General features: G+C 43.1%; 2 protein-coding genes across 3 annotated transcripts; one reads left to right on the top strand and one right to left on the bottom strand.

The window, feature by feature from the left end:
- Positions 1–1,994: 1,994 nt before the first annotated feature.
- Positions 1,995–14,383, bottom strand: TCEANC2 (transcription elongation factor A N-terminal and central domain containing 2). The gene is made up of 5 exons (XM_077333681.1): positions 14,253–14,383; positions 12,119–12,229; positions 7,732–7,873; positions 5,182–5,375; positions 1,995–3,150 (listed from the first exon to the last, which is right to left on the bottom strand). Exons 2-5 carry the CDS (start codon positions 12,218–12,220, stop codon positions 2,962–2,964), a joined length of 627 nt encoding a protein of 208 aa, XP_077189796.1. The 5' UTR covers positions 12,221–12,229; positions 14,253–14,383; the 3' UTR covers positions 1,995–2,961.
- On the top strand, positions 14,383–23,018 carry TMEM59 (transmembrane protein 59). 2 transcript variants are annotated; one of them, XM_077333667.1, is made up of 8 exons: positions 14,383–14,652; positions 16,162–16,267; positions 17,201–17,295; positions 17,481–17,633; positions 18,606–18,687; positions 19,590–19,674; positions 20,814–20,922; positions 22,742–23,018. In XM_077333667.1, exons 1-8 carry the CDS (start codon positions 14,446–14,448, stop codon positions 22,892–22,894), a joined length of 990 nt encoding a protein of 329 aa, XP_077189782.1. In that variant the 5' UTR covers positions 14,383–14,445; the 3' UTR covers positions 22,895–23,018. The 2 variants fall into 2 exon arrangements, with proteins under 2 accessions (XP_077189782.1, XP_077189783.1); XM_077333668.1 differs by having other exon boundaries at positions 19,593–19,674.
- The last annotated feature ends 692 nt before the right edge of the window (positions 23,019–23,710 follow it).

The following is a 23,710-nucleotide window of genomic DNA, read 5'->3' on the forward strand; positions in this document are numbered from 1 at the left end:
CTTTTTTAGACTTGATTCTCACCAATAGAGAAGAACTGGTTGATGAGGGAAAAGTTGTGGACACACTTGGTAGCAGTGTGACCATGTGACTTTGGACTTTATGATCTCAGGGAAGAGAAAAGCTTGTACGTAGTCACGCATATAGGCTGGACTTCAGGAAAGCAAATTTTAACAAACTTAAAGTTATGTTGGGTAGAATCCCATGGTCAGAAAAAATGAAGGAGATGGAAGTCCAAGAAGGTTGGGAGTTTCTCAACAGTGAAATACTGAAGGCACAGTCACAGACAATTCCCTTCAGAAGGAAAACTGGGAGGAACCTAAAGAAACCAGGATGGCTCCATAAACAACTTTCAAAAGAACTGAATAAAATTAAGGACTCATTTAGGAAATGGAAGGAGGACCTTATAGCCAAGGAGGAATATAAACAAATAATCAAGGCTTGTAGGGAAAATGTTAGAAAAGCTAAAGCTCAATATGAGCTTAGACTAGCAAGAAATGCTAAAAACAACAAAAAAGGGCTCTTTAGTTATATTCCAAGTAAGGATTACTTAAAAACAGTACAGAATTCTTCTTTTATGTGACAACAGCCGCAAGACTCATAATTGCTTCAGGATGGAAACAACAGGAGCTGCAGATGGACTCTTTGTGTGAAAAGATTAGAGTGGTTGTGATGGCCAAACAAACAGCTATTGTAAACCATAGGCCAGCTGAGGAATTTCAAAGACACTGGGACGAATTTTTGAAATGTTTGCAAACCCTAACTTTATATTCTTTCTATTCTTATCTGTAATCAATTGAAAAATTAAATTTTAAAAAACAGAGGGCTGAACAGCTCAATTCCTACTTCTCAGTCTTCTCTTGTGGGGGAATAATGCTCAAAGTGGCAAAATCATTTCACATGGTGAGGGATGGGAGTTGTGGCCTAGGATCACTGTAGGGGTAGTCCATAAACTCCTAGTTTTTAAAAACAAAACCAAATCCTCTGCCCCAGATGAATTGCATCAAAGGGTACTAAAAGAACTTGCAGATGTAATTTCTGAGCCTCTATTCATTATTTTTGACAATTATTGGAGAACAGATGAAGTGCCAAAAGAATGGAGGTGGGCAAATGTTGTCCCCATCTTCAAGAAGGGGGAAAAGAAGGATCCGGGTAATTACCGACCCATCAGCTTGATGTCTATAGTTGGCAAAATTTTAGAAAAAATTATCAAACAGTCCTTTAGCACCTAGAGCAGATGGCTGTAATTAAGAGACAGCATGGCTTTCTCAAGAACATGTCATGTCAGACTAACTTTATCTCTCTTTTTTTTGAAAAAGTTACTACCTTGCTAGAGCAGGGGAATGCTGTGGACATATTCACCTTGATTTCAGTAAGGCTTTTGATAAGTTTCCATATTATATTCTTATTCATAACTCGGTAAAGTGCAGTATGCACCCTATTAGAAGAGTTGGTTCTTATATGCCACTCTTCTCTACCTGAAGGAATCTCAAAGTGGAAGTCCCTTCCAACTATATGATTCTATGACTGTACATAATTGCCCTCAGTTTAATATTCTTTGATTTTATTGACAAGACCAATTTTAAGGCTATTTACTTCAAGTACACTACAGCTCGAAATTCCATTATAGTTCTTTTTTGTATCACTAGGAGGGAAACAAAGTCACCTTGCTTAAAAAACACAAGATTATAAGATTGGAGGGCAAATTAAAATATGACCGTACAAGAAGCTGTCAAAGCTACTGCCTGATAGTTGCAGCAAATGTGACTTTTTTACTCACAATCTGTCTTGCAGGCATTCGAGAGTGCCACACTTTGCACAGACTCCCTAGATGGTACTTTTCTAAATGGTAAGTATGTGTGGAGAGAGATATCTTCACCCTAGAAGCCCAACTGTAGACCTTTCACAACTCATATCTGGAGTTTCCCTAAGCATCCTACTGATTCCTGAGATGAAGCCTTTGTGTGAAGATCTTCAATTACCCAGAAAAGCAAACTCTTGTTTGAATATTTCATTTATTGAGTAAAAAAGCACTCTCATCAAAACATTATCAAAACGTGAGGCAAAAGATACAGGTCTCAACATATAACCTCGACCCTGTCTCCTCCCCCTCCTGTGGGAATCCAGAGAAAGTGGGAGAACATCAAACAGTCAAAACACACAGATAAGGGGAATCAAGGCCCCAAAGGGCAAAAGGGGAGGGGAAAGGAAGGAGATGAGTCGCGGAGGGGTAGAATGCAGGAAGAAGCATCTGGGCACTAAAGAATACAAAAGGCACTAAAACATGGCAAAGAAGACAGGCTGATTTCAACCCTTACAGGGTTGACACTAGGTTGGGCGTTTTGGCATCCGAAGCGGCTGTTCGCACCCGAAGCAGCCAGTGCTGCGGCACAGGGGGGGAAGGGAGGCGCAGGCATGCCGACACCCATGCCTCCCCTCCCGCCCACACACTGCAGCGCTGGCTGCCCAACCCTTGACACTCTACATACTTAGCTACAGAAACATTACTAAATAATGGCAGAAACAACAGGGCTCTGACACTATGTAGGTATTTGGCAAAAGAAGCTGCATCAGTAAGGCCAAGTCTGTTTCCAGCTGAAGTAAGGCTTCTCCATTTCAGTTTGCTCTCTGAATTGCAAAACACCTTTTCCATCAAATGAAACTTGGTGTCCAATGAACTTCCTGACGTATTCTTGTTCCTCTAACACTACTGAGTGATTGTCACTATTAATACAACTAAAATTGAGTCCAATAGCACCTTTAAGACCAACAAAGATTTATTCAAGGCATTCTTGACTATTGGACTAAAATTTTGTTGCGCTACTTCAGACCACCAAGACTACCCACTTGAATCTGTAACTATCAATATTATTTTATTACTCTGAAAAACAGAAGAGGCTCCGTATTTCTTTACCGGATGCAATCAGACCAACCCCCTGCCAAATCTGAGCCAGGCACCTGAATTACTTCTTATGGCTTTGGACAAATGTGCTAGGCGACAACATGCCATTTTGGACTTGTGCTCGGGTTTCGGGCCTGTTCTTTAAGGCAAACACAAGAGCTCGCACAGTTCTGCGGTAGGGCCCATTAATGAGACGGGAAGATAGATGAAAAGCTTCACGCTCAATATTTTCCACCAGCAGGTGACCAATCTGAAAACAGAAAGTAAGAAATAAGATCCTTAGGTTTAATAAGGAGGCTAGCTGTTTGAAATTGGAGGCTGGTTTCTTAATCAGCTCAAATTCGAGGAAATCCACTTCACATCACAAGTAAAACAGGAAGAGCAATTTAATTTCACTTCAGCAATTAAGGAACAAGGCAGTGTGGTCAGTCACTTTTAGCCAGCCCAACAGGAAACTAATCGGCAGCCATCCTGGGGTATCATGTTCAAGTGCAATTACAAACGATGTAGCACTGCCTCCAGTACACTCTCTGATACAAGACACTTTTGATAACAGTTCAAACTCAACTCCAAAACCAAATCCTGGATGCTCTAAATACTTGGCAGGATTGACTGGCGGGGCTGTAAAGGGAAATGTAGACTCCATGAGCAAGTGGAAGGAGGTGTAATTAAGAAAACGGAAAGGGATTTGCTAAATGTTAATTATGAAGTTATTGCTTCAATATGTGCCAAGCCATGTAATTTGGCACAGCTGAGACATCTAAATAAATTATATAGAAATAAATGAAAAGGCAACTTCTGCCCACCAAGAAAAGTGTTTATTTCTCTCTTTTGTTTGCCATTATTGCCAAGGAATTCAGTAGCTGGGGAGAAGTCAGGATGCTCTAACACTGCTATCCTAGTGAAGTCACCGATCCTTCTTGCACTCTATAATGGCACATGTTTACAGGATTGTGGATTTGAATCACTTGGTCCAAAAATCACTAAACATCTTTTGAACTTTCCCTACCCCTGTTACATAACTTTGCCTCTTCCTTTACTGATATTTTTCCCTATTCATCCTACTTGGTCTTGGTAGCAACAGCTCTTGCAGGAAAAACTGAGTAAGATGGCTACTGTTCCATTCACTCTTTGAGTTCCCCTTGGAGGAGGATGCTTCTGAGTTAGTTTAATGTTATTGGGAGCCAAATCTGAGATTTTAGCAGAAGGAAATCCCTTTCATTTGGGGCTGTCACTACCCTTGCTCACTCTTTGAAGCTTTGTCAAACTCTACAGCAGGCTTTCTCAACCAGGGTTTCATGGCAACCTTGGAAGGGTTTCCCGAATGGGTGGGAGTAAATTTTTAATATAGTTTTAAATTTTGTTAAATATTTATTGGATGATGATATTTATGCTTATATTTATATACCGCTGCTGTCAAATGTCTCACGGCGGCGTACATATACTGGAAATGCTTCAAATGATTTAGCTATATTTCATGACACAACCTGCCTCAATACATTTAGAAAAGCCCTTGAATGAAAACCAGAACCTTGCTAAATAGACGCAACATCTCTCATTCTGAACTTCTTTGTCTTGCTTTGTTACAGCTTTTATCCTAGAACAATTTGCAGCTGATGTAGTATGCATTCATCATTTTGAACTGACAACCTGCTAACTTCTCAGAGTTAAGACATAGGCTAAATAAGCACATTCCTGGCTACTTCAGGATCCCGTGAAGACCAGTCAAGGCATCCATAATGTTTTTAGAACAGTGAAGCTGCTCAACAAACATCTTCACAGCCTTCATTCCAAACAACCTCTTCTCTGGTGGGAAGAACGTTGACAAACAAACCTGTTGCTTTTCCTTGCCCTTCAATTGTGATGAAGAAAAGCTGGCTATGGATGCTGCTTGGGACATCACCACTGTGTACAGAGATTCGTTTTGGAACTTAAATAAATTTGTTGGTTTTTTTGTTTAAATAAACCAACTTTTTATGTTTAAAGACAGACAATTTGGCCAAATATGGGAGGTATACAAACTGTGAGCAAAAGTGAGCCAGGTGAGACTAATTTACCTGATCTTCAAGTGAACCAGTATTTCACTTGAAGGTCAGGTAAGTTAGTCTCACCTGGCTCACTTTTGCCACTATGAACCCACTATGAACACAGTTTAAATGTTATAGCTATCTTTGCACAACAGTAACAATTTGTATTTTTCAATCTGTTTTCTTTTGGGGAGGAGGGGAAAGGGGAAATTGATATAAAGTTATTTTCTAACTTACACAAACAAAAACATTACCTCCATCTGTAAAGCTTCAGCAAGTAGCTTCCGTGCATTTTTTCGAAGGCTCTCTGTTTTAGGGTCGCTTCTCACTTCTATTGAAGGTTTATTTGAGTGGTCTTTGATGAATGTTCGCCACTCTGTATACACGGCTTTTGCAAGAGTGGCCACATCCTGGTCTGGATGCTTACGCATTTTGTTTACTATATGACCTTGCAGAAAGTGAAAGAAACACCAACAGTTAGTATTTATCAGTGCATGACAATGAGAGGAAAGCCATGTGATTAAGAGAAGATCTGTACTTTTCACTACCCAAAGGAATCCCAAAGTGACTTACAAGAAATGGCCTCTGCGTTGCATGTAACTAAAGATGTAAAACACAGATTTTGATGCAGCTGTAATGTAAAAAGATACTAAGGAGGGCAACATTCAGACATATAATCAGAGAAGACCACCCACTGCTCTCACCAACTGCCTTATCTGTACACCTCTGATAACATTTGATAACATTTAATACAGACAACCCAAAGGACCAACGTGGTGAGCTCTGGGCGCTCAGCAATGCTTCCATGCCCTCTTGTTCTAAGCAGAGTCATCATCACTGCTAGTCCTTAGGTCAGACTTTCTCAACCAGGACTTTGTGAAACTTTCCCCCACTTCCCAAATGGCCAATGAAAGACCTGGAAGGGGTGGGAAGGGGAGGAGCCCTAGATGGGCAGGTACACAGCTATGCTTCCCAACCATACTCTGCATGATCACATCATTTCTGGGATTTCTTGATGCCTGAAGAATGTTTCAAAAGTTAAAAAAGTAAAAAAAAAGTTGAGAAAGGCTGCCTTATGTGGTAGCCATGGACTATGATCTCCCTCCTTCTGTTGCATGACTGTACCTTAAGAAATTGTTGGGAGGGTTTGTTTCAATAAACCTCTTGTTGCAGTCCAAAATGCAGAGGTACTTTGAGCTACAGCAAAAGAGAGGAGGCTTGAATGCTGTATGCCACAGGTGGAAAGCCTGCCATCCACAGAAACCCTCTGGTGGATCCAAGTGCTCATTCAGCACAACAAAGGGGAAATGAAGGTCTAGCCATGCAACCTCCATATTGAGAGGCTGTATATGTCTGATGCCCAGACACTGAGGGAAGGCACTATCTTGCCATCTGCACTCATATCCACCATCCCCAGAGGCCAACAGATGCACCTGAATGCTATATGTGCATTGGCCTGTTAGTTATTTTCCTGGGAACAGAGGTCCAGGTCAACATGTCAAGGCATCTTCAAGTTGAGAGCCAGTGTGCTGCAGTGATTAGGATCTCGGAGACCTAGCTTCAGATCTCCACTCTGGCACAAAGTTTCCCAAGTGACCCTCATTCATCCTAACCTACCTCACATGGTGGTTGTCATCAGGATAAAAGGAAAGGGAAAAGTGAGGTAAGCTGCCTGGGTCCCCATTGGGGAAAAAATGCAGCATAAAAGGAAGAACTAAACAAATCTGTTTATACAATGCAGTGTGATTCAAACCAAAAGCCCTTTGGAGTCTCTGTTTCCAAATTAGATGTAACTTTTGTTCCAGAGGGTAGCCTTGCTGGTCAGTAACAGAACTGCTAGATTAGAGTCCAGGAGCACCTTAAAGACAAACAAGATTTGGGGGCAATATGCTTCCGAGAGTTAACATTCCCTTCAACAGATAACTTTTGTTGTCACCCTGGGAAGTTAGACTGAGGAAGTGCCAATGCCGAAATATTAACAGCACAAACATTGCTTTCCAGGGCCCTACTCTGATCAGGAGCGGAACAAATCATTCTTCCTCCAAGAACACCTATCATTGCCAAGAACTATACTCAGTTAATAAGAAAGGAATAAAACTACAGCACTTTTATCTTTGATCTCAGTGGATAGCTCTTTGCTGGGTAAAGCTCAAGGCACAGAAAGAACATGCCAACACAACAATCCATGATCACTGATGCCACTGCAAAGTTTGCCTTCCTAGACTGAAAGAACAAGGCTTCTGCTCTGGACTTTGGTACCCAAATCATTCTTGGAGTCTGCATCACATCCTGCTGTACCTCCCATGAGGAGAAACAGTTACTAATTCCCAGAGGATTTGCCCAACTCAGGCCCAAGCTTGTGCGGTGTTCACTTCATGAGCAAACAAGACAACTGGCTTTTTCCTATGTTATTCAGTATTATTTAGGTCACTTGATTGTGTAGGATGGTTAAGGGTGTTTTATCTGCAGCCTTCAATACAGCTGTTTTTCAGAAAGGTCTTCATTAGGCACTTCTTAAAAATACAGCAATTTAAACTGGCCACTATGGGGAAAATGCTCCTTCCCCCCAATCTAACTAATAAAGGACAGAACAAGGGCAGAGAATGGGAAAGGTACAGAATGTTTTTAGTAGTTAGATTAAAAAGGTCTTTCCCTGTGCCAGTCAGGTTAAAAGCTACAATATTTTTAAAAACAATTTGGTTTAATGGTGTTTCTAAGGATGCATGTCAGTAATTTCTCTCAATAGCAAGATATGCTCCCAACAAAATTTTCTTTACAAAAACAAACAACCAAAAATTATTTACCTATTTTTGTGGAAAGGAGAACTTCTTTGGAGGGAATTTTTTTCCTTAGTTCTTCTAAGGCCACAATCAGATTATCTTTAGTTTGAACTGAAAGCTCCAGCATAGATTTCCATCTTTTTATATCTTCTACGACCACAACTCTCTAGAAAGGAAAATCATCGTTAGGAGATGGAGATATGAATGCTCATTGCAAATAAAGGTATTCTGCCTTGTGCCAGCTAATACAGCAGTTATTGACCCATTAATTATTGACGATGACAGCCAGTCAAGAATAGAAACCCTGATCAGCCAAACAGAGGAATACTCACTTCACAGCAAGTCCCTCATGTTAAAATAAGGCACAGAAATCCAGAGAGCAAAATAAACTCATTAGGCTGCCACTTTCATTCTACTTACTATTCTGAAGTAAGTGCTTGAGCAGGTATTTTTTTTAAAAGCTTGAGAACACCTCATGTGCTTGTCAACCCCTCTTCCCAAATTGAGCTCTTACTTTTCAGTAACTCCCCATCCACGATCCTTGCTATGCAATGTATCCCAGTCCATCAGCCGTTATCCACCCCAGGCCAGAATGCTCTCAAGAACACTTAGCATGTGTCATCGGTTGCGTTTCCAAACTGCAGCCATTATTGATTCTCATCATCCGCACTCTGTTTCAGCCTCCAATTTGCTTATAACCCCAGGATGTATGTATCCTCCTGACTCTCTGCATTATAATCTCCATCTTTTCTCTACTGCTAGTCTCTTCAGTTTGGTGTAGTGGTTAGGAGTGCGGACTTCTAATCTGGCATGCCGGGTTCGATTCTGCACTCCCCCACATGCATCCAGCTGGGTGACCTTGGGCTCGCCATGGCACTGATAAAACTGTTCTGACCGAGCAGTGATATGAGGGCTCTCTCAGCCTTACCCACCTCACAGGGCATCTATTGTGGGGAGAGGAAAGGAAATATGACTGTAAGCCGCTTTGAGCCTACTTCAGGTAGAGAAAAACAGCATATAAGAACCAATTCTTCTTTATTACCATACTAAAATATCAGGCTGGCTCCAGGTTTTTCTGGATCCTGGGCAATAACCAACCCCCCCCCCCCCCCCGGTACTAACTCTTCCTGTCTAGGCTCTCCTCTTCCCCACGCTGGCCGTTCCCCTTTGGCCAAGGACACAGCAGCCTGGCTAGCTTCCCTGGACCAGTGACCAGTGTTCTCAGTTGCCTTGGGCCCACCTCGCTGACTGTTGACACCAGCCATGTATACTGTTGTCCATTCCAGTGACTTCCTGTGGCCTCTCCTTTTTCATCCACCACTTTAACTCTTTTCTCCATTCTCTTCCTTGTCCACTCTCAAGGTCTCTGCAATTGTCTTCAAGGCAAGGTCCAGCTTAACTATGTATCTATCCTCAACCATACCCTGACCTGGATAGCCCAGGCTAGTGTGATCTCATCAGATATTGGAAGCCAAGCAGGGTAAGAGAACCCCAAGGAATACCAGGGTCATGATGAAGAGGCAGGCAATGGCAAACCGCCACTGAATGTCTCTTGCCTTGAGAACCCTATGGGTCATCATAGATTAGCTGCGATTTGACAGCATTTTCCATCCCCATACTCAACTACGTCATCCAGGGTTGTTAAAAGAGCCACCAAGGGATACCACACAGATTCTATCTGAACCCTCATTCTCTTATTCAGAAATGCACACACAAGATACTTGTGTTATGCCGCTACTCTCTCCCAGCAAAAACTTGCTGAGCTTCTCGAGGACCAGGGTAACTCAGGCATCCAGCATTTTGTACCTCTATTCTTTCTTCTTTTTAAGTGGCTGTGCTTGTGCTCCCTGTTCCCACAGTTCTATTTCCATCATCTCTTCTCTCCTATGTGTGAACTAGCTTTACTGTTTTTCTTTAGTCACCCTTAGCCTGTTCTCATGTTCCAGTCCCGCCCAGTTTATCACCTTTACACTCATCCTACCCGTAATATTCCTACCAAATTTCTACTGATGCCTTCCATATTGCCTTTTGTCCTCTCACTCTGCTTGCTTTTTAACCTTGCATGATGTCTCATCTTCCAGCTACAGTATATATGCATCATGGGCTGCTGTTCATACAGTAAGGCCAAATGGCAGCATTTCCCTATGGAAGCCCTGGTGTTCCGCAGCTGTCAATGCAGCAGAGAGGCAATAGGGCTTCCAGATGACAGCTTTTCCTGCAATTTTTCTGCCCCAGTCCCCTGCACGCGCTATGTGGTATGGATGTTTCCAAGCAGTTTTTTAAAGCTAATAAACATACCAATATACTAATATATTGATTTGCCAAATGTCAATTATTCCTTAAAAATGCACACACAAAAATCCTGATGGCAGGGAGGTGGGACTGAGTCAGATAAAATGGCTGCTGTGTGCACAGGAGTGATCCTGGCTTTGCTGTGATGTTTCTTAAAACTTAACAGCAAAGCATGTTTGGAAAAGACTGCAGAAAAGTGGAGGAAAACCCAGATGGTACTTAGAAGTGCCACGATAATGAAAAATACCCACTTTTCAACGGCATTAAATCTGGGGCAAATAACCAATGTGGAAACAGCTAGTAGTCTTCCCAAAGATTGATTAGTGTTTTCCTGTCAATGGAACATGTTACTCTGAAAAATTAAGAAGTTGGATTCTCTTTCAGTATGCAAGGCCTCTCTGACATCTTTAAACCGCTCCTGCGGAGCAGATTAAATAATCAGTTAAGGGCACCTAAGGAGTGCCCTGTCTGTGATGAGGAAGGGTGCCGATAGGCCCCTTCCTCATGACTGATAATCGGAGGGCCCAATCGGCAGACACAAAGCGTCTGCCAATTGGCCCCCGCCGATTGTCAGTCCGGCGGCAAGGGACCAATTGCGAGCCCCACACAGCACGGCTCGCAATTCGTCCCTTTCCGCCGGACTGACTAGTCGGGAGGCGCAAACTCGCCTGCATCCGGCCGACCGACGCCATTTTCTGGCCGCCTCCCCACCCACACACGAAACTTGCTGCCTGCCCGCCCGCAGACGAGGAGCTGCCGCCGCCCCAAGACACGACCGGCCCACCTCGCCAACGCCCCACGTGCCTCCCTACCGCCTGCAGCCGCGCCTCAGCCTCCTGCCACCGCCGCGACAGCGCCCGACCCGGCGCCACCTTCCCCCGCGGCACTGGCCCCTCCAACAGCCGCGCCAGCGCCGCGCCCGCCTTCGGCCACAGATAGGACCTCGCCGCCGCCCCGTGAAGCCTCTAGGTGCTGCTGCCCGCCGTGCCTGCAACGGCAGGCCCACCCCCAATGGCACTGGCCGCGGCGACGGGGCAGCCACCGCCTCTACCGCAAGCGGCTGGCGCCGGGACAAGCCACAGCCGCAACACCAGAGCTGCCACTGCGACAACATCCACCCCTTCGCCTATGTGCTGAGCACGCTCCACAGCCTTGGACGCCTCAGGTAGGGCCCACCCAGGCAAGACACCTACAGGAGCCGCCAGCCGATGCGGGAGGCTCTCGCCCCGGCCCATCCACGGCCTACGGTCTGCGCCCGCCCACCCCCAGGCCACACAGCCACCCCCCCACACTCTATTGCCACGCTAGCGCCCGCTGTATTTAAACTACAGCGGGCTTAATTACTAGCATGTGCATAAATACCATAAATGGTACTTACAATGTACAAGATACAGATCCTACCACCCTAGAAAAATATAATTATATACTGTGTACCATTTTTAATTATAGGTTTTGTTCTTATTACTTTGAAAGGAATACCCTTTAAGGTTGTTTTTTTTTTTTTTAATCTGAGCATTGTTTGCCATACTGGATTCTGTCTAAACACTTCATCAAATAATTCCTGCATCACTATGTATAGCAGTGGTCCCCAACCTTTTTATCACCGGGGACCACTCAACGCCGGGGACCACTCAACGCCTTTTACTGAGGCCCGGTGGGGGGGCGGGTAGTTTACTCCTCTACTCTCAACCACTGCCCTAACGCTCTCTGATCGCTATGGTAATGTTTAAACATCCCTTCAAAATAAGATTCAGACACGCCACAACAATGAACATAAGGAACATTTTATTTTCATGGAAATTTTAACTCATGACAATGACAAATCAATGGGAACCCTAAGCTTGTTTCTCTGCAACGAGATAGTCCCATCTGGGAGTGATGGGAGACAATGACATCCGAAGTGTGTTGTAAAGGGCCGGGGGGGGGGGAGGCATCCTTCGGGGCCCACCTCCAAGTAGTTGAAGGACCACATGTGGTCCGTGGCCCACAGGTTGGGGATTGCTAATGTATAGTACTAAACTTGCTGTCAGATTATCTGAAATGAAAGGATTATGTAAAACATCACATTGGTCCCTTAATAATGATGTTGCTGTCAGTGGTAGCATATCCAGTTCCCTACCTTCAGGGACTCTAAAGTGGCTTGCTTGTAAATCTTTTCGCTGGGATCTTTCTTCTTAGGACATTCTTGAGTTCTGGGTTTTCGTACAACAAACTTATCCATGATGCAAACCTTAAACAGGGAGAAGCCATTTATAATACAAAAATTCCGTGTGAAAGGAGAGTGATTTGCAATCCTATTCTTCAGGGATTGGTCTGGATTCTGGGATTACATCTAGCAAAGTACCTTGAGGATTGACAAACAAAAGACAGGAACGGTGACTGTAGATGGCTTTAGTGCTCTATGTTTGGGTAATGAGGATAATAGTACTGGTTTGGCCCTGGAAAAATACAGTATTAAAATTGCTATAGGCTATTTTAAACAATTTAAACAAGTTTTTTAAATGATGATCATTTATCCTTTTTGTCAGCTAAGTTAAAAAATACATAAATTAGACATACAAGAAAATTGAGTTCCAGACCATGAGTAGCTCAACACACAAAAAGCACGAGTGAGCCTGTAGTTAATATCCTGAAAACTACCAGGATGGTAGGTCTACCTAAGGATGTGGTGAGCTCCCCCTCACTGGCAGTCTTCAAGCAAAGGCTGGATACACACTTTTCTCAGATGCTTTAGGATGCTTTGGGCTGATCCTGCGTTGAGCAGGAGGTTGGACTAGATGGCCTGTATGGCCCCTTCCAACTCTATTATTCTAGGTATGAGAGAAGATGCTTCAAAAAAGCTAGCCTTGTAGAAATTGTGGGATTATTCCCGTTTGGATCCATAGCTTGTAAGAGTACTAATTGTTGTATAGCATGTATTCTGGCCTAGGCTGACCAAAGTTACCCATGTTCACCCAGGTCAGGAAATGCTATTGTGGACAAGCAGAGGCAGCATGGATACTACCTGCCTCATGGAATCCAGTAGCACTAATACAAAGAAGCCCATTAGTTTCTAGAGTGACTAATCACTGTTTTTTAATATTCTAATTGTTACAATCTAGAAGAAAAAGATGTGCCCATCCAAGAGAAATTCCTATGTAAATGATGTTAAAGGTAAAGGTATCCCCTGTGCAAGCACCGAGTCATGTCTGACCCTTGGGGTGACGCCCTCTAGCGTTTTCTTGGCAGACTCAATATGGGGTGGTTTGCCTGTGTCTTCCCCAGTCATTACCGTTTACCCCCCAGCAAGCTGGGTACTCATTTTACCGACCTCGGAAGGATGGAATGCTGAGTCGACCTTGATAAATGATGTTATGTCACCCCTAACACCTGAGAGTTCTATTGACCTATCAGAGCAGAATCCAAACAATAGATCTGATATCTGACCAACACAATACCATCCCAAATAGCATCTCTGTGTGTATCAATCAATGATGGATACTGTAAAAGTACAGGAATGCAGAGTTTCAGCCATCTTTGCTGTGCTGTTTTGATCTCCCTATTTTGCGCAAAATAAACTTTGATCTTTGCTTCATCCAGCTTTATTGGAATTCTTGTTATTTTGAATTTTGTGCATTTGCATGAAGATTTTAGGCCTAACAAGGGTTTCTATATGATCTGGGAATTCTCCCCAAGTACAGATTTCTGAAGTCCCGCTGCTACTACCACTCAGGGTAAGAAGCAACTGCCTCTTTACTGCTGCAGAATACGTTTAATAATATTCAGTATGTAATATGGTCGAACCCTGATATTCAAAACAGGCATCATATGAGACCCAAAAAACAAAACTTTGTTTCAGAGGAAAGGAAGGATGTCCATTACACAGGGGTATGGCTGCCAGGTACACAAAGTCCACCCGAGGAGGCCCTGACGGAGATTTTTCAAGAATTAAAGAAGAGGCGGAGGTTAAGGTTGCCACCTTCTTTTCCTGCCGGGGCTTCAGAGTCCCGTGCCTTTAAGCACTGTGAGAAAAGTTCCACAGGCATAGCCTTTCCTAGTATTACTGAATGCCGAACCGCTTGGTAAACGACACACATGCCCTGCCCAGAACTAGAGAGCGTATCTCGCAGACAGCGCGGCTCCTGCGCGCGAAGAAAAGGATGCATTTAGGGCCGAGGCTGTTGCTTACAAAGGACGGGCAGAAGAGAACTTCTTGCTGCACGTGGGGAAGGGAAGGCGGATTTAGCAGTCCCCTTAAGGGTAAAGCCGCTTACCTCGAGAATCGCACCGTCTCCCCACGCTCATTTCCGCGACTACAGCGCCCTTCCTCCTGCGGAGAAAAACTACATTCCCCGTCAGGCCTCGCAACGCACGCGGCCCGAACTCTCGTGACGTCAGAACCCGGAAACAGGAAGTGGGAGAAGAAAGCTGCACAACAACAAACGGCTGTTGCGAGCGCCTGGTTAGATGGGCGACAAGATGGCGGTGACTTGGCACGGCCGCCTGAGGCTAAGTTCTTTTTTCTTTTTGCTCTCGGTCGGCTGCGAGGGGGCTTGGGCTGCGGACGAGCCCGTTCCTGCTTCGCTTTCCGAGGGATTTGAGCCGGCGCTGGGAAGTACTGCTCCGTGCCAGCGGACCTGCCAGAGCACCTACCCGCTGCATACTTACCCCAAGGTAAGGGGGGAGGACCCCGAGGCTGCTCTCGGTGCTCTTCAGCCCGCTCCAGGGGAACTCTTTCCGCACTCTCTCCAAAGGCTCTTCCTCGCCCCCACCTCCTAGTAGATGCGGCTGCCAGCAGCTGGCTTCAAAGATCCTGGGTGCGGCTAGCGAGTGATTATGTTTTCTAATGGGCTGCATGGTCTGTTGACTTTTGGAGCGATATAACAAAGACGTGTGAACAGAGAAGCTAGATTTAATATAATAGCTGATGTTGCCACCATGCATCTCCTGGTGCAAATGACATAGTATGTTGTGGTAGAACTCAGCAACCAGCAGTTAACTGTCTGCTGCAGAGTAGGGGCACACCTAATGAAGGGAAAACCTTGGCTCCTAACTTCTCCTATCCCATTACACACTGGGAGCTAGAGAACTTGCACCCCTAAATCCATCACTTCTTGCGGTATTTGTATAGTTTGTGTGACCTCACCAGGTGCTGACTGCTTCTCCAATAGCTGTATTCTCAAGTGCTTTATGGTGGTTGCACCAAGCAATTTGTGCACCAGTTCAGGCTCTTCTCTTAAAGTACTGTAAGGGCCTGTTTTAAAATTCCTCTCTTTATATTTGTTATAGTTAACCTGTTGTGTATTTGTATCCTTAGGCACTGATGATTTCTTGACTGTACCACTAGTTAATGAAGCCTTCATTACTACAGTGTTGTTAGAGAAGAAACATGCATCTAGCAATACTTTCCCAAAATGTTTGAGAGCAGTTTTTTAAATCAAATTATTTCCAAACTCAAGAATTTTTCTTCCTTTACGGTTGGGGTTTCAGTAGAAAACTGTTCTTTATGCATCATTGCTTATGCAGAATTTCCTATGTACTGTCTTTATTTGACCATTCCTCCTATGGCTGCTTCTAATGATCTGATCTATTAAGCAGACCAACAGATCTCAAACAAATGCATATCAGCTCAACAGACCTAGATTTGTCAGATCTTGTCCGAGCTATACATTGTTTTATACATTATTCAGTACAAGGAAACTATGCTTTTTCCTCCTTGCTGCTTAAATCTTTTACACCTACACCACTTGTACCAAAGTTAGTATAAAATATATTCTACTGTAATTGTTTCCAGATTTTTCAAATATTACGCTGGCTTCAAATCCAATTTGTATTTTTACTGCTATGAAGCCATACAGACTCAAGAATTTGATTTCACCTGCCTGCTACTAACAGAAGCAGTTCTATCCCTATTTTGGCCTTCCCCGGCAGCCCTTTTGACCCTTGAAAAAGCTGTACTTTGATTAGGAGACCCACATGTAAAACAGCGATATGGAGGGTTATGTGTGGTCTAGTAAAAAGGGTAAAGTCTGGTAAAATCAAACCTGATAAACTGTAAGTGGTCTTCTCGATTAAAAACCTGTTTCTTAATAGAGCAGTGTGAACTTCTTTGGTATATTAATTTTTTTGAAAATTCTGGGATTGTGAAAAAATGAATTTGACTTATTGGTATTTAATTACTAGGAGGAAGAGCTTTATGCATGTCAGCGAGGCTGCAGACTTTTCTCCATTTGCCAGTTTGTAGATGATGGTGTTGATTTGAATCAAACCAAACTGGAATGTGATTCTGGTAAGACATTCAGCATCTTTTTTGAGAAGTAGATATAAATTTGATCAACGATGTAGCTTTATGGTTAATCGTTAGGGAACATAGGGAACATAGCACAGCATGGTCCAGCATAAAGGAGTAGGATTTATTCTAATTTTTTTAAGTCAATCTAAAAAGACAGCTGAAAACTGCTGCATCCAATGTTGTAAGCATATATTTCTTAACTTTTACAATTAGGAAGAAATAGAAGTCCAATGAGAACACTTTCAGCAAGTTTTTTAGTGCTTCCAAATATTTCCTAATTTTCTCATTGAAAAAAATGGGGGGTCAGATTCTCTGTTTTTTTCAACTGTTCACATTGTGTGAGTAGAACTTGCCTTCCAAACATTTCGCTCATTTCAAAAGGAAAAACAAATTATTGAATTTTTTTCAGTATCCCCAAAACTTTATAGTTCTTGTATTGAATTTTTTTTAATCCTGAGGGGCACAGATCTTTCCAAATCCCCCCCCCAGTTTTTCTCAGGTTTCTGCAAGATTTTCTTTGTCTCCTGCCATGTTTTCTTCTTTCTTCCTCCCCCCCTCCCTATTTTGGCTTTATGCTAGTATTCTTTGGTTTAAAATTTTGGAACTGCTAAAATATTAGTCTATGAGTAATGCTAAAACTGAAACAGGTACGTATAGTCCAAGGTCCTATAAAAAGTGAAGCAGAAAGCATTTTGTTCAGTACCTCTTGTTTATTTTTGCATCATTCTTAAATTCAGAAATAGAACTCTCCCTTTAGTTTTGGCACACCCATCTCACATCTGGCATATTCCTTTAGGTGGGTGATGAGTATCAGAAAGTGGGATCCAGCTGCAGCAGCTTTGAATGTTAGCTTTTCTTACATCCAAGCATGCTTCAGTTTGCGACCTAGGTGTGGCCTTTAATACTGAGAGTATGCATCTTTATTTGCAGCATGCACTGAGGCATATTCCCAGTCTGATGAACAATATGCTTGCCATCTGGGATGTCAGAATCAGTTGCCATATGCTGAACTGAGGCAAGAGCAAGTAAGTTTTTTTTTAACTTTTTAAAAAAAATTAGTGAATACTGTTTCAGAGTTTTCACTTCCATTCTTCAGCTGTATTAAATGCAAATGGTAGGGAGAAGAGCTGGTTTAAGATTAATTTGTTTGATTTTGTTGCTTCATTAACATGTAAAATAGGTTAAAAGCTAACAAACTGCTTATTTGCAGCTCATGTCCCTGATGCCAAGAATCCATCTTCTATTCCCCCTAACCCTTGTAAGATCATTCTGGAGTGATATGATGGAAACGGCCCACAGCTTCATTACTTCTTCATGGACTTTCTACCTTCAAGCTGATGATGGCAAAATAGTGATATTCCAGGTATTTCTTAGTTTGTTCTGCAGCACGGGACCTGGATGTATTGGTGTTTTTAGTTATAAACCAAAAAAATTATCTGTAACCGCTCCTGTGGAGCGATAATAATAAAGCAGTATGGGCTAAAGGGGAGGAGAAAGGGCGGGCCCTGTCTGTGATAAAAACTCGAGGGCCCAATCAGGAGCCGTAAAGCGACTCCTGATTGGGCCCTCCGAGTGTCACTCCAGGGCCAAGTGGCCCATTGGCTGCTTGGGCCGGCCAGGGACTCGCCGCACAGAAGAAGAAGCCTTCCGACACGGTAAGTCCTCCGACCGCTTTCTCCTCGCCTAGGGAAAGGAGCAGGGACGCCGTATCAAAGACGCAGCGGCCCTGCTCCTTTCCCACCCCCCACGCTGCCGCCTTGGAGGGGGAAAGGGGGCCCGCAATACAGTGGCAGGGCCGTGGCGTTGAGGACAGCGCAGCCCTGCTTCTCTCATGGCCGCAAGGCACCCTCAATGCCTGCGCAGGCCACCAGGACCCTCCCGCCGCGACCCGCCAGTGCCGGGAAGCCTTCGCCATGCGAAAGCTTCGTCGGGGACGCCGCCTACCTGAAGGGGCCGCTGATGCCACCTCAAGCCTCCCACCCCCAACCCAGGGAAGCCTGCACGAGCCCCCACTCACCCGACGAGGCCCTCGCCGCAGCGCCGCGTACACGCCACTCCCCTGCTGGCCCTCCCCGCCCCTGCTCTCCTGACGCTGACACCGAGAATGCTGAGCTCACCCACACAGCCTTCTCCACCGCCCTCCACATGCCCATTTTTAGAAATGGGCTTTATTACTAGTCTACTATAATATGGTTATTTTCTGTTAAGATTACTAGATTTTTTTAGTTCAGATAAAGTTTAAATTGTTTGATACACTGCATGTATCTCTTGTTATTGCTTGTTGATTTATTTTTGGTATATTTTAGGAGTATATATGCACTTGTTGTCATTTCAGTCAAAGCCAGAAGTCCAGTATGTTCAGAGACCTCATCAGGAAACTATGGATCTAAAAGAATCAACTCATAGCAAAATATCTTGTAAGTTATTTGAGGGAACGCTCTGAAATCAAATCCTACTTATTGGGTCAGTCCAGGCACTCCCTGAGCCAGTGTGAAAGGGAGTTTGTGGCAGAGCTGGTGAACTTCTCTCTTCTTGGTAGGGGAAGGCAGTTTGGCCAAACTGCAGAGCCCACAACAAAGCCAGAGAGTGCAGAGCCTGATGTGGTGGAGCTGCTCTTCCTCCCTCCACGTAGGCAGAGTGGGGCAAGGGAAAGCAAGCAGAGTGACCTAGGTGGAGGATGCTGGGTCTAGCAACATCACACAAAGTTGTGGCTTGCTACTGGGAACTCTCTTTCTGTCCCTCTGGGTCCCTAATCAGTCCCCTGGGTGCACATAGGCCACCTCTGTCTGTTAATCATAATTTATTAGTAGAAAATCAGTCTTCGTATGCTTTGGAAAATTGTTTTGCCAGAAACTGGGGGTTTCTTGTGTGTGACTGCACATCAGCAAGTACCTATGACTGGAAATATACTATAATGATTCCAGCTAACCTGGGTCTGTCCAGAGTACTGTTGGATAGGCTGGTTAGTTGACTGTGGAAATCACATCAGCTTAATTTTTTTAGTAATACCAAAACCCTTTCCACTGATGTGCATGGCTGTCCTTGTAGCCCAACCCAGCAAGGCACTGTGTGTCCTTAGAAATATTTTTTAAAAGCAGTGGTTATGCTGCTGCATTCCTCCAGATGTGTCTCCCACTGAACCACAAGTTGCTACTTAAACTTGGAATTGTCAGTTTGTGGAGGTCCCCAGAAGGAACTACTGGAAGAAAGATAGCTGGCTAGACATTAATGACCCCACTCGATGTTGGCCAGCAGGCTTAAGATTTTATATGGATATCTCTGGCTTTGAGTACAGTGAAAATGTACTTTAACTTTTCAGCAGATCTACAACCAAGAGGGCCGCAGATACATTCAGAATTTTTTGAAGAGGATGAAAGTGACAGCTTCTTCAAGTGTATTTCAATGTATGTATCTTGAGCATGCAGAGTAATGATTTCAATGGGGGAGATTCTGCCCCAATACTTCACCAGGTGTAATTCAGTCAGTGTCCACTGTGAGGCTGTCCTAACCTGAGTTTAATAGCAGTTGTGTAGAGAAAAAGTTAAGTTCTTGATTGTGTTGCATTTAATTTCCTTCAAGAATAGCTCACGGTCGTGCTCTATGCATATTGTTTTAACACTCCCACACTTGAAGATGAACTTGGCCTCCTTGCCTAAAATCCAGCTAACAAACTGAATGTTGTAAGAACTGAGTAGCCCCTCATCCCCCAAGTTAATTTTGGAAGAAGTGGATTCTAAATTATTTTTAAATTGATTAAATTTAAAAAATAAAATATTTTTTCTTTAAATCTTTATTTATATGATGTTTTAAATCCTTGTGCTTTTTGTGATGTAAACCACCTTGAGCCATTAGAGAAAGGTGATATCTTAACCATTAGTGGCACTTATATTTCTAAAAGAGCCATGTGGGCAGTCCGGGCCTGGAAAGCCACCCTGTCCGGGTGGTGTCCGGCCCTGCAGGCAAATCTGGATGCACCCAGCAAAGCTGAGTGCTTCCGGATTGGGCTGGCCCCTAGAGCGCCCGCCTCCAGGAGCTAAGTGAGTGGGCCAATCCAGACACGCACAGCAAAGCTGGGTGCTTCCGGATTCAGATGGCCCTGGAGCCGGTGACTGTAGCCACCGCTCCTGCTCTCCCTGGCCCTTCCCCAGCAGCCGTGGCGCCACCCGGCCACCACGACGATGAGTAAAACTGCTGTTTAGTTGAAACTGTTGTTCATTGGTTTGAGTATGAAAAACGCTCTAAAGCCAAATAGACCTAATGTATTTTGTTCTCATTGTTAATTCATTACTGTTTTGGTGCTATCTAAATGTATTCACAGTGAAATATTGAATGATTCATTTTACGTAAAAGAGGGACAATAAATAGCTGGGTCCTGAGCTGTCAAATACAGTAGTTTTATTAGCTTTTAGAAGCTTGCTGACTGGGTGATATCTGAGATTTCTCAAGGTGAACTGTGTGGGTGGATCAGCTTCAGACATTGGGATGAAAGAAAACAAATATACCTTAAATTTGACCTTGAGTATCCTTCTTTCTTACGTTCCAGAAATTCTGGTTGGATCTTAACTACTACACTTGTCCTTTCTATACTGGTATTGCTCTGGATTTGCTGTGCGACTGTTACTACTGCTGTGGAGCAATATGTTCCATCTGAGGTAACTTTAACTTTCAACTTCCAGCATCTTGCTGCATTATGCTTATTAATAATTTCTGGAAACTAAGATTTTCGGGGGGGGCAAGGGTACTTCTTAACAGTGAGATTCATCTAACAATTCTCTTGTTAGCTGCTGTTCAGTATTGTGAATAGACATAATTAGTGATTGATTAGGGCAGTATCACTTGTTCTTTAGTAGAGTTCTTGAGTAACCATTAATGGTCTCATCAGCTGATATGATTTCTGAGGTCAAATTTGAGATGAGGTCTTAGTAATGTGGCAGTCTTAGGGGTTATTATGCCAGAAATTAAAAAGTAACTAGGATATCATGGGGGTGAATTCTAACTCCAGAAACAAGAAAGGCACTTGGTACACTCACTCCTGCTTGGTAAGGGGTTCTTTAAATATGTTAGGTATTGTTTTATCAGTACAATATTTAAACATTCAGCATTCATCATAAAGCTATGGTTCAGTCATTCCAAGAAACAAGGATAAAATAGAATTATAGTTTTTTATACCCTACTTTTCACAGCCCGAAGGAATCTCAAAGTGGCTTACCATTTCCTTCCCTTTCCCCCTAACAGATACCCTGTGAGGTAGGTAAGGCTGAGAGAGCCCTAATATTGCTGCTTGGTCAGAACAGCTTTATCAGTGCTGTGATGAGCCCAAGGTCACCCAGCTGGCTGCATTTGGAGGAGCAAGGAATCACACCGGCTTGCCAGATTAGAAGCCACTGCTCCTTACCACTACACATAATACAGTATATCAAAAGTAGGAGGCACCTAGCTTTCTATTCTGATTGTGTAATGCAAAAATTACCACAATTTAGACCAAGGGTTCTGGTACCCTAATGGTGGAAAGTGCTGTTGTCTCATGGTGACCATGTAGGGTCTTGAAGGCAAGAGTCATTCAAGTGGTTTGCTCTTGCTTGCCTCTGCATCACAACCCTGGGCCTCCTTGGTGGCCTTCTGTCCACGGACTGTCCATGTATCCAGGGCCAGCCTTACTTAGCTTCCAAAATTGGGATTTTTACTGGGTGACAGAATTAAGATGGGCTCAAACAATGTAGCAAATATTGCTTTTTTGTCTCTAAGGGTAAAAAATTCTGTCTAAACAAATTAGCTAATTTTATTAGTTTGCTGTACTATTTTATGTTATCAAGACTTGCTTTTTCACTTGGCGATCAATTGTATACTCTTTGCTAGTCTCTGAGCAAATTAATAAACTACTCATATAAATTAAACTACTACTAGCTTCCAAAATCTGATGATATCGTGCTAGCCTGGGACATCCACATTAGAGGAGCAATATATGAACCTTGAAAAAGCATTAGCATTAAGTGTTCGAGGACTAGGCATGCTTTGATTAGCTTGTTGGATTTTTTTAACACTATTGATTCCCAAATTCCCAACTGGTTCCCAAATTCATCTCAGCCCCAGCTCTCATTACATTAGAATAGATCCAGTGTTCCACCCTGAACAAAGAGGGATTATTAGAGATTATGCTCGCCATTGCATAGTTGGTTAGTATGTGATTGCTATTTTAATGGGGATTTTATTGGGGTTTATTGTTTTAGAATTGTATGTGTAAACCGCCGGGAGGCTACGGTGAGTGGCGGTATAGAAATCTAATAATTAATTAATTAATTAAATATTGTCTGGTGGTGCACAATGTAAATATGTTTTGAGTCCCTTAAGAATAATGGGCTTTTTCACTCCCTAAATACTTGCTTTGTGTGCAAAGAGAAGAATTCTGGTTGGTGAGCTAAATTATTGTATTTTGTCTGAAATGCCCTATCCTATAATGTTTATTTATTCTAGAAGCTGAGTATCTACGGAGACTTGGAATACATGAATGAACAGAAGCTGCACCAATATCCAACTTCTGCTCTTGTGGTGGTTAAAGGCAAAACTGATGAACAGGAAGCAGGGCCTTTGCCAGCAAAAGTTAACCTGGCTCACTCAGCAATATAAATAGCTTTTTGACATTAATTTGGTTGTCTGACGTTACAATTTCTGTCAACTTCAGTGACTTTTTCCAAATAAAGGACAGGGCGGAGAGCTCAGCCTTCAGATGCAAATAAAGTTACTAAATCAATGAAGGCTCTACTGTCCATGTATTTTTCCACTAATGAACAAAAAATCAGATGGTGGGCATAGGTTTGTGGTGTATGCACACTTGTTTGCAGCTTTTTTTTCTTACCAAAAATCATGGATATTGTACATTGAGGTTTTAGTATTTGCATATGATGGCCATCTGTTAGTGCTTCAGAATGTATATTTGGAATCCATTTTTCAAAATATAAGGAATCTTCCATGGTTAAAGATGCCTGGAAGTTGGCTTCTCAGCTGTGGATTGAGCTGCTTGTAAAAATCTTACTGCTCGGTACAGCCTGTGTTCCATGGATAACAATCTATTTCTTTCTGTGCTTTGGCAACTCAATACTATAGGTCAGAAGTAAAATTTTAATAAAATTCCACATATGTCCAGTTGGCAGTCTGTACTGTATTCCTTTGAAGCAAGTTCCCAAAGTGGTTATTTAAAATCAGGTGAAATAGTTTTTCATAATTTCCCAGTTTTGCTAGCTTTATCATCTAAATGTCATTACTCCACTTCCAGAAAACTGATCCCTAAGTGGAAGCAAACTGTAAACAGACTATTGGCCACCACTCTTTTCTAGTACTTAATTGACTACAATGTGTATAGTATGTGTGAGATGCTATCTTCCCCAACGCTTCTTGAAGCAAAGGTCAGTTGAAAGATTAGTAACATCCTAAAATGTCACCCCC

The sequence above is a fragment of the Paroedura picta genome, chromosome 4 (assembly GCF_049243985.1).
Source record: "Paroedura picta isolate Pp20150507F chromosome 4, Ppicta_v3.0, whole genome shotgun sequence".
Classification (NCBI taxonomy): Eukaryota; Metazoa; Chordata; class Lepidosauria; order Squamata; family Gekkonidae; genus Paroedura; species Paroedura picta.

Excerpts from the sequence above, each read along its gene's own strand:
- TCEANC2 (XM_077333681.1), bottom strand. The coding sequence starts at position 12,220 with ATGGATAAGTTTGTTGTACGAAAACCCAGAACTCAAGAATGTCCTAAG. Across the intron at positions 7,874-12,118 it reads CCACTTTAGAGTCCCTGAAG|AGAGTTGTGGTCGTAGAAGA; the intron begins GTAGGGAACTGG and ends TTTCCTTTCTAG. Across the intron at positions 3,151-5,181 it reads CTGAAGCTTTACAGATGGAG|ATTGGTCACCTGCTGGTGGA; the intron begins GTAATGTTTTTG and ends TTCTGTTTTCAG.
- TMEM59 (XM_077333667.1), top strand. The coding sequence starts at position 14,446 with ATGGGCGACAAGATGGCGGTGACTTGGCACGGCCGCCTGAGGCTAAGT. Across the intron at positions 17,634-18,605 it reads GCAAAATAGTGATATTCCAG|TCAAAGCCAGAAGTCCAGTA; the intron begins GTATTTCTTAGT and ends TTGTCATTTCAG. Across the intron at positions 20,923-22,741 it reads AGCAATATGTTCCATCTGAG|AAGCTGAGTATCTACGGAGA; the intron begins GTAACTTTAACT and ends TATTTATTCTAG.